Here is a 12,021-nt window from a genome sequence, read left to right on the forward strand (position 1 = left end):
CTTATTGGCCATTTGTATATCTTCTTTGGAGGAATGTTTATTCAAGTCTTTTGCCTATTTAAAATTTAAAAAAATTTTTTTTTATTATTGAATACTGACACTATTATATTTTGCTATAATCTGTGTTTATGCCTGATTCTTTTTTTCATCCTTTTTTGGATTGGAGTTGAGGGGAGGATAATAGTAGGCATGTTGATTTTTCTTCCTTGTATTTTCTCCCTCCTTTGCAATCATTTCTTTTGTCCTCAAGATTTGATGCAGTTTGATGATAAAGGAAACAAGACCAATGTTCCAGATAAGGAGCGGCAAATTGAGGCTCTCCAGTTGCTCTTCCTCATTCTCCCTCCACCCAATCGTAACTTGCTGAAGTTATTGCTTGATCTCCTGTACCAGACAGCAAAGAAACAAGACAAGAATAAGATGTCTGCCTATAACCTTGCCCTTATGTTTGCACCCCATGTCCTGTGGCCGAAAAATGTGAGTGTTGAGGGGAAGAGCAAAGATTGCTTGGTTTTCTTGGGCTTGGCCTCATCCTGGGGCTGTACCTTGGTGAGGTTATCAAGGGTCCAAGGTCTACTCTTCAGCTTTACAATGTTAGGGACATACTTTGTTAGTTCATTTGGGAGTCATTAAACTTGAAGGGGCCAATTCTTGTAACCTCATGTATAAATCAATCTCTGATAAATTTGAAAGATCATTTATTAATGGAAGCTCTTAGTAGAAAATTATAGCTACTAACTAAACTAGAATACTCATTTTGGCTGGTCACTGTATATTCTTTCTTAACAGGAAAGGCTTTTGAAAAATTAGATTGATTTCTGAAGATTGTGTAGTATAAATTTAGACTAGAACCATACAGTTTTACAACATAATGTCACTAAGCTTTTAGGTAAGATGATATAGATCAATCCTGCCTTATCCTGACTTTTCTATTTCTTGTAGATATGCCTTCCTTGGAAAAAGCTGAATGTGTTTTTTATTACTGAGACCATGGCTTTCTCAGTGACTTAAGTGAGAAATAAATTATAAAAGTCTTTTGAACTAATTTTTGACCTGGAGGCATCTAGCTTTATGTTCCTGCCTGTATATATATCATATATATGTTCCTGCCCATATATATGATATATATGAGATATATTTTTTATATATTATATATTTTAAGATTTTATTTATTTGACAGAGAGGGAAGCAGGGAGGGAACATGAGCAGGGTGAGGGGCGAGGGACAAGCAGACTTGCAGCTGAGGAGGGAACCTGATGCAGAGCTCAATCCTGAGACTCCGGGGTCATGACCTGAGCCAAGGCAGATGCCCAACTGACTGAGCCACCCAGGTGCCCCTGTTCCTGCCCATTCATAATGTGGGTTTTATTGCATGATGGAATTGGAAGCCAGAATATTTGGGTTGGAAGTTGCAAACCAGCTATATTATCTGTGTCTTTGCCCCCTCCCTTTTTTTTTTTTTTTTAAGATTTTATTTATTTGACACACACACAGAGAAATCACAAGTAGGCAGAGAGGCAGGCAGAGAGAGAGGGGGAAGCAGGCTCTCTGCTGAGCAGAGAGCCTGATGCGGGACTTGATTCCAGGACCCTGAGATCATGACTGGAGCCGAAGGCGGAGGCTTAATCCACTGAGCCACCCAGGTGCCCATCCTTTGCCCTTTTTATACTTAGGCTCTTTCTCTGTAAATTGGGCGTAAATTAGTATTTTATCACTTATCTCTAGTTGTTGGACTAGAAATAGTTAAGATATGGTGACTTATAAAAGATTTTTGGGATTATAAAAAATGAGAAAAGGAAGATTAAGGAGAGCAGTTGTGGAATGCCTGGTTGGCTCAGTCAGTAGAGCTTGCTGAAACTTGATCTTGGGGTCCTGAGTTCCAGCCACACAATGGGCTTATGGAGTTTACTTTACCAAAAAAAAAAAAAAAAAAAAAAGGGAAAGGAGTAGTATGGAATATTTTACATAACAAGTAACGAGTGAAAAAAATGTGATCTTCCAGGCCGGAAGAACCTCTACCCAGACAAAGGTTTTGGGGAAGGTGGGTAAGAATAAAAGGACACACCAACATTTGTCTGTATTAAGGAGGTCAAGCCTCCTAATGAAAGAATTTTAGAACCAGCCAACTGAAATTATGAAAAAAGTGAGTAATCTCTGCCTATAGAAAAATATTAAGAGATCTTGGTAACAGCAAACAGATTAAGTAACAGAGATATGAGGGCTTTGGGATAGTAGAGATGCTCAAGTGCTCTTTTTTAGAGGCAGGAGAAACGAGAAGAAAATCAATGACCATATGTGTTTTTAAGAAACAGATGTCACCTTTGGTATCAACTAGTAGTGACAGTTCTCTCACCTTTTGGAGAAACTACAGTTTCTCTGAAGAGGCAGTGTCCTTGATGATTGGTATAGATTCTGTTCTTCCTGCCAATTTTGAATCCCAGACTAGATTCTCTTAAGCAGCTCTGCTTGCATGTATAATTCTCGAGCAGAATCAGGAAACAAAGATTGTTTTTCAAGGATTTTTTGGTAACTTCAGGGACACCTGGTTTCTCCTAGGTTATGTCATTTTCAGTAGAAACCTGCTGAACCAAAATGCCTTTCCAGAATTAAACATTATATTAGAAGCACTGTTGTTAGGGAAAAAAAGCCACTGTATCTTTGAAAAAATAAGCTTATTGGTAAGTAAATGGAGTATCTCTTCCATTTCCCAGCTCTTTTTTTTTTTTTTTAAGATTTTATTTATTATTTATTTGACAGAGATCACAAGTAGGCAGAGAGGCAGGCAGAAAGAGAGAGAGGAGGAAGCAGGCTCTCCCCTGAGCGGAGAGCCTGATGTGGGGCATGATCCCAGGACCCTGGGATCATGACCGGAGCCGAAGGCAGAGGCTTTAACCCACTGAGCCACCCAGGCACCCCCATTTCCCAGCTCTTAATCCCCCTCTTTTGATTTTTTTTCCTCTGAATAGGTCACTGCAAATGACCTTCAAGAAAATATCACAAAGTTAAACAATGGGATGGCTTTTATGATTAAACACTCCCAGAAACTTTTTAAGGTAAGTAAGGGATGGGATTTGGGTGGTAACAAGATAAGGAGGTTGAAGCATGGTGGGATTCTCATCAGGGATATAAGGATGACAACCAAAAAGGTCCTGATTGGGACTTGAAACCAGGTTGGACAGTGGCAAAACCCAGAGAAAACGGCCAAGGTGGGGAGGAATAGGAAGGTATCTGGAGGCTGAGTAGGTTAATTGGCTCCACTGAGTCATTTTTCCTTTTTCATGAAAGCCAGTGTGTATTGGCAGTTGGGTAAGTTTATCCTGCCTGCTTCCTACCAGTAGGGTTTTGAGGGTCTGACAATCTCTTTTCATTTTGTACTTTGTCCCTTTTAGTCCAAACTGTCAATATTTCTGGCCACATAATTTTCTCAACTTTGTGGTTCTATGGATTTCAGAAGGAGTCACTCCATTAGACAAAACCCACATATACAGATCTTTTGAAGACAAACCCTTTTCTACCATGGTCTCCTGCTGAGAAGACTGAGGAATAGTACCTTTTCTGCTTTCTAGAGGCCCTCTGATTTGATTGAGACAATCTTTGTTCTCTTGAAAGGGCCCTTTGTATGACTGGAAATTTTGACCTTTTGATGTTTCTAAGATTCAAACAAAAAGTTGCACAGTCATATTCTTGGTTTTTTCTGTAGAGCAAACTTCCCTGATAGTGAGTTTCTCAATTTTAGTGTCTTGCCAACTGGAAAAGCTGAGAATTGAGAGAGAATTGACTAAGTTCTTCATATAAGTAGAATCACACTTCTTGTGATTAGCTTATTTCTCTTGGCATGTTTTCAGGGTTCATCCACGTTGTAGTATTTGTCAGAATTTCCTTCCTTTTTTAAGGATCAGTAATATCCCTTTCATTGTGTATATCACATTTGCTTATCATTTATCTGTTGAGGACACTTGGGTTGCTCCCATGTTTTAGCTCCTGTGGATAATGCTGCTATGAACATGGGTATACAAATATCTTTTTTGAGACACTCCTTTTTTTTTTTTTTTAAAGATTTTATTTATTTATTTGACAGACAGAGATCATAAGTAGGCAGACAGGCAGGCAGAGAGAGAGGAGGAAGCAGGCTCCCCGCCGAGCAGAGAGCCTCATGCGGGGCTGGATCCCAGAACCCTGGGATCGTGACCTGAGCCTAAGGCAGAGGCTTTAACCCACTGAGCCACCCAGGTGCCCCGAGACACTGCTTTTACTTTTAATTCTTTTGGGTATCTAGATGTGGAATTGCTAGATTACATGGTAATTCTCACTGAACTGCCATACTATTTTCTATAGCGACATTTTACATTCCTGCCAGTGATGTACAAGATTTCCCATTTCTTCACACCCTTACCAACAGTTATTTTGTTATTTTGTGGTTTTTTTTGGTGATAGTTATGAGGTGGTGTCTCATTGTAGTTTATTTATTTATTTTTTTTAAGATTTTATTTATTTATTTGCCAGAGAGAGAGAGCGTGAGCACAGGCAGACTGAGTGGCAGCAGAGGCAGAGGGAGAAGCAGGCTCCCTGCCGAGCAAGGAGCCCGATGTGGGACTCGATCCCAGGATGCTGGGATCATGACCTGAGCCAAAGGCAGCTGCTTAACCAACTGAGCCACCCAGGCGTCCCTCATTGTAGTTTTGATTTGCATTTCCTTAATGATTCATGAGTCAATGAGTATCTTCTCACGTGCTTATTGCTTGTTTGCTTGTCTTCTTTGGAGAAATGTCTGTTCAAGGCCTTTGCCCATTCTTTTTTATTTTTTTTTAATTTTTTTAAATTTTTTTTTATTTTTTTTTAAAGATTTTATTTATTTGTCAGAGAGAGAGGGAGAGAGAGCGAGCATAGGCAGACAGAATGGCAGGCAGAGGCAGGGGAGAAGCAGGCTCCCTGCCGAGCAAGGAGCCCGATGTGGGACTCATCCCAGGACGCCGGGATCATGACCCGAGCCGAAGGCAGCTGCCCAACCAACTGAGCCACCCAGGCGTCCCCTTTGCCCATTCTTAAATTGGGTTGCTCTTTTATTGTTGAGTTGTAGGAGTTCTTTATATATATCTGGATAGATGTATGATGTGCAAATATTGCCTCCCATTCTGTGGGTTGCCTTTTTACTCAGTTAATAGAGTCTTGGTACACAAAATTGAAAATTTTTTGTGAAGTCTCCCATTTGTTTATATTTTTCCTTTTGTTGACTGTGCCTTTTGTGTCACATCTAAGAAATCACTGCCAAATCCAGTGCTGCAAAGCTTTTGTTGTATGCTTTTTAAACATTTTTTTTTTACAGTTTTAGGCCTTATATTTAGGTTATGATCTATTTTGAGGTAATTTTCCTATATGGTATTAAGTTAAGTGTCCAGCCATATTCTTTTGCTATGGATATCTAGTTTTCCCAGCATCATTTGTTGAAAACCTGTCCTTTTTCCATTGAATAGTCTTGGCATTCTTATTGAAACTCATTTGACCATATATGTGAGGGTTTATTTCTGGACTCTCTGTTCTATACAGTTAGTCTATATGTTTTTCTTTATACCGGTAACATATTATTGTGATGACTATAGTTTTGTAGTAAATGCAGGGTGTGAACATAGAGGCCATCCTAGGATTTATTGACTGTAGGATGGTGAGTGATCCAGAGTCCAGAGTTTAGAAATGAAAATCAGAATCTTAGTAGGCTGGCACACAGAGGGCTGCATCACAGGCTTGGGTGCTCAGGTCAAAGATTTTCATCCATTAGAGGTCAAGATCTAGATAAGTGGATTAGAACAGTAGACAAAGGGGGCGCCTGGGTGGCTCAGTGGGTTAAGCCTCTGCCTTTGGCTCAGGTCATGATCTCAGGGTCCTGGGATCGAGCCCACGTTGGGCTCTCTGTTCAGCAGGGAGCCTACTTCCCCTCTCTCTCTGCCTGCCTCTCTGCCTACTTGTGATCTCTGTCAAATAAATAAGTAAAATCTAAAAAAAAAAAAAACAAACAAACAGTAGACAAAGGACAACAGGACAAAGAATGTTTTTTGTTTTATTTTGTTTTTATTATTTTATTTTTTTAAAGGTTTTGAGAGAGAGCATGAGTGGGGGGAGGGGCAGAGGGAGAGAGAGAAGAAGATTCCTGGCTAAGCAAGGAACCCAATGAGGGGCTCGATCCCAGGACCGCGGGATCCTAACCTGAGCTGAAGGTGGATGCTTAACCAACTGAGCCACCAGGCACCCCATGTTTTGCTTTGTTTTTAGAGAGAGTGTCTTTTGGGGGCAGAGCTATTTTTCTTTTTTCTTTTATTTATTTATTTTATTTTATTTTTTATTTTTTTAAAGATTTTATTTATTTATGAGAGAGAGAGAGAGAGCGAGCACAGGCAGACAGAATGGCAGGCAGAGGCAGAGGGAGAAGCAGGCTCCCTGCAGAGCAAGGAGCCCGATGTGGGACTCGATCCCAGGACACTGGGATCATGACCTGAACCGAAGGCAGCTGCTTAACCAACTGAGCCACCCAGGCGTCCCCTTTTTTCTTTTTTTTAAATTTAACTTTTTAAAAAGTAATCTCTACACCCAACATGGGGCCTGAACTCACAACCCCAAAATCAAAAGTCGCATGCTCCACTGACTGAGCCACCAGACACCTGTTTTTTTTTTTTAAAGTGAATTTCGTAGAATAAGTGGGTATGGGCTCTGTCATAGTCTTGTTTGGAGGAAATTTCTTTTGGTTTTGAGCTCTGCCTTTATAGTTTACCAAGGTAAAAATTAAATTAGTCTTTAAGTGTCTGCCTTCAGCTCAGGTCAAGCCCTGCGTCGGCCTCCCTGCTTCGTGGAAGCCGCCTTCTCCCTCTCCCACTCCCCCCGCTTGTGTTCCCTCTCTTGCTGTCTCTCTGTCAAATAAATAAATAAAATCTTAAAAAGAAAATTGAACTGTAGGTGTCTTAGTGTCTCAAGACTCTTTTTTTAAAACTTCGTTCTGAAGTTTTTCAAATACAGATAAAAGTTGTAAAACAGTGAACACTCACTGTTCTGAGGTTCAACAAATGTTACCATTTGCCATATCTGCTTTATCTTATTCCATATATTCATTTTTTTTGTTTAGTTTTGTTTTTGGCTGAACCCCTGATAGTAAATTGCAGACATCGTAATACTTCGTATATAAATACTGATGCATGCATCTCCTGCGAACATTCTCCTAATAGTCACAGTACCATTATCCTAAGAAGATTAATAAGAATTGCATAATAGCTAATATTCAATACAGATTCAAATTCCCCCAGTAAATCCTAAGAGTGTATTTCATAGCTGCTGTTTTTAATAACGTAAGGTAATGGAGGTTTGTGTTTTGCTTTTGATTATCACACTTTTTTTTTTTAAGATTTTATTTATTTATTTGACAGACAGAGAGATCACAAGTAGACAGAGAGGCAGGCAGAGAGAGAGAGGAGGAAGCAGGCTCCCTGCTGAGCAGAGAGCCCGATGTGGGGCTCCATCCCAGGACTCTGGGATCATGACCCGAGCTGAAGGCAGAGGCTTTAACCCACTGAGCCACCCAGGTGCCCCTGATTATCACACTTTTAATCTGGAACAGTCCTGATGCTTTTCCTTCATGTCATTGATTTGTTGACACATTCAGGCCAATTGAGTTATAGAATATTCCATATCCTAAATTTGTCTTATTGTTTTCTCAAGGTTATTTGACATGTTCTCTGCCCCCTTTTTTTGTAGTTCCTGTAAACTGTAAGTTAGGTCTAGAGGCTTGATTAGATTCACGTTAAACGTATTTGGCAAAGCTTCACAGGTGGTGTTTGTGTACATCGTATTGCGTCAGATTGCATCACATTAGGAGGCGCAGGATGTCAGATTGTCTCCCTCTCAGGGACGCTAATTTTGCTAACTGCCACATCTCTCAGTTATAAAGGTATTCTTTTCTCTTCGCAATTAGTAAGTAACCTGCAGGGTGATTACCTAATGTAATGATTTTAGCATCCATTGATAATCCTGTTGGAATCTATGATTATACTGGGTATTACAAAACAGTGGTTTTCTAATTCTACTGTTTAATTTTTATTAGTTGACTTTTTTCTTTGGAAGAGAGCTTTCCTTTCCTCAGTTTCAACGAACATCTCTATAGACTCATAGGCTTGTAGTTAGTCAATTTCAGTTAATTTTAATTTTCAACTTGTCTCAGATTTGGCCAGTGAGAGCCCTGGCAAGCTCTTCCTGCTGTGTCTTTTTGACAGGATTCCATTAGTCTGTTTCCTTCCTGGCATAAAAATGTCCCCAGCTCACTTTGCATTTGCTCTGCCCTGGGCCTGGAATCACATTTTCTTCAAGGAGCCCTGGTTTCTTTGAGTGACACTAGTTACACTCATTGTTTCTGGAGTATCATTGCTTTTAGGCTCTGTGAGGGCAAGAAGTAGATTAAAATTCTTAAAATTCTTTTTAAAAAGAAATGATTAGTTAATTTTTTTTTTTAAAGATTTTTAAAATTTATTTGACAGACAGAGATCACAAGTAGGCAGAGAGGCAGGCAGAGAGAGAGAGATGGGGGGGAAGCAGGCTCACTGCTGAGCAGAGAGCCCAATGCGGGGCTCGATCCCAGAACCCTGGGATTGTGACCTGAGCCGAAGGCAGAGGCTTTAACCCACTGAGCCACCCACGCGCCCCTCCTGCTTGTGTTCAGTTTTAGGGACTGCCTTGTTTTCCTTTGGATATAATTGTATTTTTTTTTTCTTTTTAGATTTTTAAAAAAAATTTACTTATTTGACAGAAATCACAAGTAGGCAGAGAGGCAGGCAGAGAGAGAGAGAGAGGAGGAAGCAGGCTCCCTGCTGAGCAGAGAGCCCGATGCAGGGCTTGATCCCAGGACCCTGGGATCATGACCTGAGCTAAAGGCAGAGGCTTTAACACTGAGCCACCCAGGCGCCCCTAATTGTATTTTTTGAATCTGTAGAATATTTATATGGTTCAAAAGTCTAAACAGCACAAAAAGGTGTACTTAGATAAATCTCAGGCATTGTCCTAACCATTTTCATTATTTTCTCATTTATATCCTGGTTCCCTTTGTGTTTCTTTTTTATGAAATTTTTTATTTTAAAGATTTTATTTATTTATTTGACAGACAGCGGTCATAAGTAGGCAGAGAGGCAGGCAGAGAGGCGGGGCGGGCGGGGGGCGGGGGGAAGCAGGCTCCCTGCTGAGCAGAGATCCTGATGGCAGGGCTTGATCCCAGAACCCTGAGATCATAATCTGAGTCAAAGGCGGAGGCTTAACCCACTGAGCCACCCAAGCGCCCCTTGTGTTTCTTTTTGTAAAAATAAATAAGTGTGTATGTGTATGTATGTTCCTATTTCCTCTTCTTTCTTACACAGGTACTTTATATACTGTTTCGAACTTGTCTCACTCAACAGTAGATACTGGAAATTACTCCTATTAGTTCATAAAGTATTTCTTCTGTCCCTTACTCCCTCTCTTCTTTCTTATTTCCCATAGTAATTCTAAATGGTATTTTCTTACAGTGATTTTAAAATGTGACTTAGGGACCACTTGTAATTTGTAAGGTTTTTTTTTTTTTAAGATTTCTTTCTTTAGAAAGAGCATATGTGTGAATGTGGAGGGGCAGAGGGAGAGAAACTCTGGCAGACTCCCCACTGAACTCGGAACCCCACATGGGCTTAGTCCCAAGTCTCTGAGATCATGACCTGAGCTGGAATCAAGAGCTGCCTGTTAACCGACTGAGCCACCAAAGTGCCCCTTTTGGGGTAGTTTTTGTCAAAGATAAACATTATTACAAATGTCTGTATTTTTGTTTCTGGCTCATTTGAGTATATTCATGCCATATTTCATTTTTTTAAACTATAGTAGTATCCTTCCAAAACAGTTTTCCTATCAGAAAACTGTTGAGATGCCATTTGGTGGCAAGAGAAAGGAAGCTATGGAATAGGGCATTTTAAGGATCTTTTGATTTTCTGAAATAATCTGCCAGTCAGATTATTTCAAGAATCACTATTCTTGTGGTCTGAAAGAATTTTAGATACTGCTAACTACTTGTTCTTGGTTTTCTTTTTATATCCTGCCCAGGCTCCTATTTATATTCGGGAATGTGCCAGATTGCACTATTTGGGCTCCAGAACTCAAGCATCAAAGGTAAGAATAGGAAATTGATCTTAGCCCAAACAATGAGAGAGTTAATTAAGATTAGTGGAGTTTTGGGGCGCCTGGGTGGCTCAGTGGGTTGAGCCTCTGCCTTCGGCTCAGGTCATGATCCCGGGGTCCTGGGATCGAGCCCCACATCGGGCTCTCTGCTCGGCGGGGAGCCTGCTTCCCCCTCTCTCTCTGCCTGTTGCTCTGCCTACTTGTGATCTCTGTCTGTCAAATAAATAAATAAAATCTTTAAAAAAAAAAAAAAAGATTAGTGGAGTTTTTAAAACAAAGTGTGAAATCAGAGTAAAGGCAAATGGGAAATAAAAATGGAAAATAAATGTTTTTTGGAACATGGAAAATAAAATGTTGTTACTATTTTTTGTTTTTCTTAAAGATTTTCTTTATTTATTTAATTGACAGAGAGAGAGAGAGAGAGAGAGACAGCAAGAGAAGGAACACAGCAGGGGGAGTGGGAGAGGGAGAAGCAGGCTTCCTGCTGAGCAGGGAGCCCGATGTGGGGCTCGATCCTAGAACCATGGGATCATGACCTGAGCCGAAGGCAGATGCTTGACCGACTGAGCCACTCAGGTGCCCCAAAATATTGTTACTGTTATAGTTCAAAGTTATCTAGTCAGTTTGAGATAAGGAGAAAGACTGAAAGTTACATGTTGAAATAAGAGTGCCCCCACATAGTCATCTTGTTTCCTCTCAGAGATGCACCACTGCTGGATGGTATCCTATACATATGAGTGATGGTGTAGACTGCATGCTTAAAGGGTTCCATAAAGCACCTGTACATTTTTTTTTTTTTTAAGATTTTATTTATTTGTGACAGAGAGAGATAGTGAGAGAGGGAATACAAGCACAGGGGGAGCTGGAGAGGGAGAAGCAGGTTCCATGCCAAGCAGGGAGCCAGATATGGGACTCGATCCCAGGACGCCAGGATCATGACCTGAGCCGAAGGCAGATGCCCAGTGACTGAGCCACCCAGGTGCCCCTCACCCCCTGTGCATTCTTATAGCATACGATATAAACAGGCTGTAAATAGCAAATGTATTAAATATTTTACAGCAATAAATCACGGTTTTCTATAATACATTCTTGTTTCAGGTTCAGTGGTAACACTCTGTCAAATGTCTCAAAGACTTGAGACCACAGGGGCTTAGAAAGCAAATGTGTGGTATTTATTAATAAGACTATAGGGGTGCTTGGGTGGCTCAGATGGTTAAGCCTCTGCTTTTGCCTTGGGTCATGATCCCAGGGTCCTGGGATCCCGCATCGGGCTCCCTGCTCAGCGGGAAGCCTGCTTCTCCCTCTCCCTCTGCTGCTCTCCCTGCTTGTACTCTCTCTCTGTGTCTCTCTCTCTGTCAAATAAATAAATAAAATCTTAAAAAAAAAATAAGACTATATAATTATTAAGCTTCAAAACTGAGCAGTTTAAAAAACTTCACAAGTACTTTTTGATGATCTCTATTTAGCCTTTCTTGGTTAGGAACTTACGCTGTCATCTTATGCTCTTGTGTCTGCTCCTCTTTCTTTCCGCTTTTCAGTCAGTAAATATTTGGTGTGACCAGGAAAACAGTATAATTGCAACTAGTCAACTAGTTTAACTGTTGTGTAGCTTTTCTTAGAGAGTTGTTTCTTTCCCTCCAACCACTCTTATGTAGTTATCCCATCATATTCTGGAGGGAGGAAAGAGCACCAGCCAAGAGCCTTTGCACTTGGTCTCCAGATGGCTCCATCACGTTAGTATCTAAATGACTTTAAACTTAGGGCTTAACTTCAATTTTTTCTTCTATCAAATGGAAATGATACTTTCCCTGCTACCTTATAGGAAAGCAGTGAGTTACATGTAATTAAAAGATGCTT

General features: G+C 40.5%; 1 protein-coding gene across 3 annotated transcripts in view; it reads left to right on the forward strand.

Moving 5' to 3' along the window:
- Positions 1-12,021, forward strand: part of ARHGAP19 (Rho GTPase activating protein 19) — a 61,744-nt gene that overhangs the window by 32,105 nt on the left and 17,618 nt on the right. For all 3 annotated transcript variants that reach the window (XM_032883220.1, XM_032883226.1, XM_032883234.1), the window contains exons 5-7: positions 251-477; positions 2,967-3,053; positions 10,090-10,155. In XM_032883220.1, coding sequence (XP_032739111.1) covers positions 251-477; positions 2,967-3,053; positions 10,090-10,155 — 380 coding nt within the window. The remainder of the gene's footprint in view (positions 1-250; positions 478-2,966; positions 3,054-10,089; positions 10,156-12,021) is intronic.

The sequence above is a fragment of the Lontra canadensis genome, unplaced genomic scaffold, assembly GCF_010015895.1.
Source record: "Lontra canadensis isolate GAN:19392208 unplaced genomic scaffold, GSC_riverotter_1.0 scaffold3, whole genome shotgun sequence".
NCBI classification, from domain to species: domain Eukaryota; kingdom Metazoa; phylum Chordata; class Mammalia; order Carnivora; family Mustelidae; genus Lontra; species Lontra canadensis.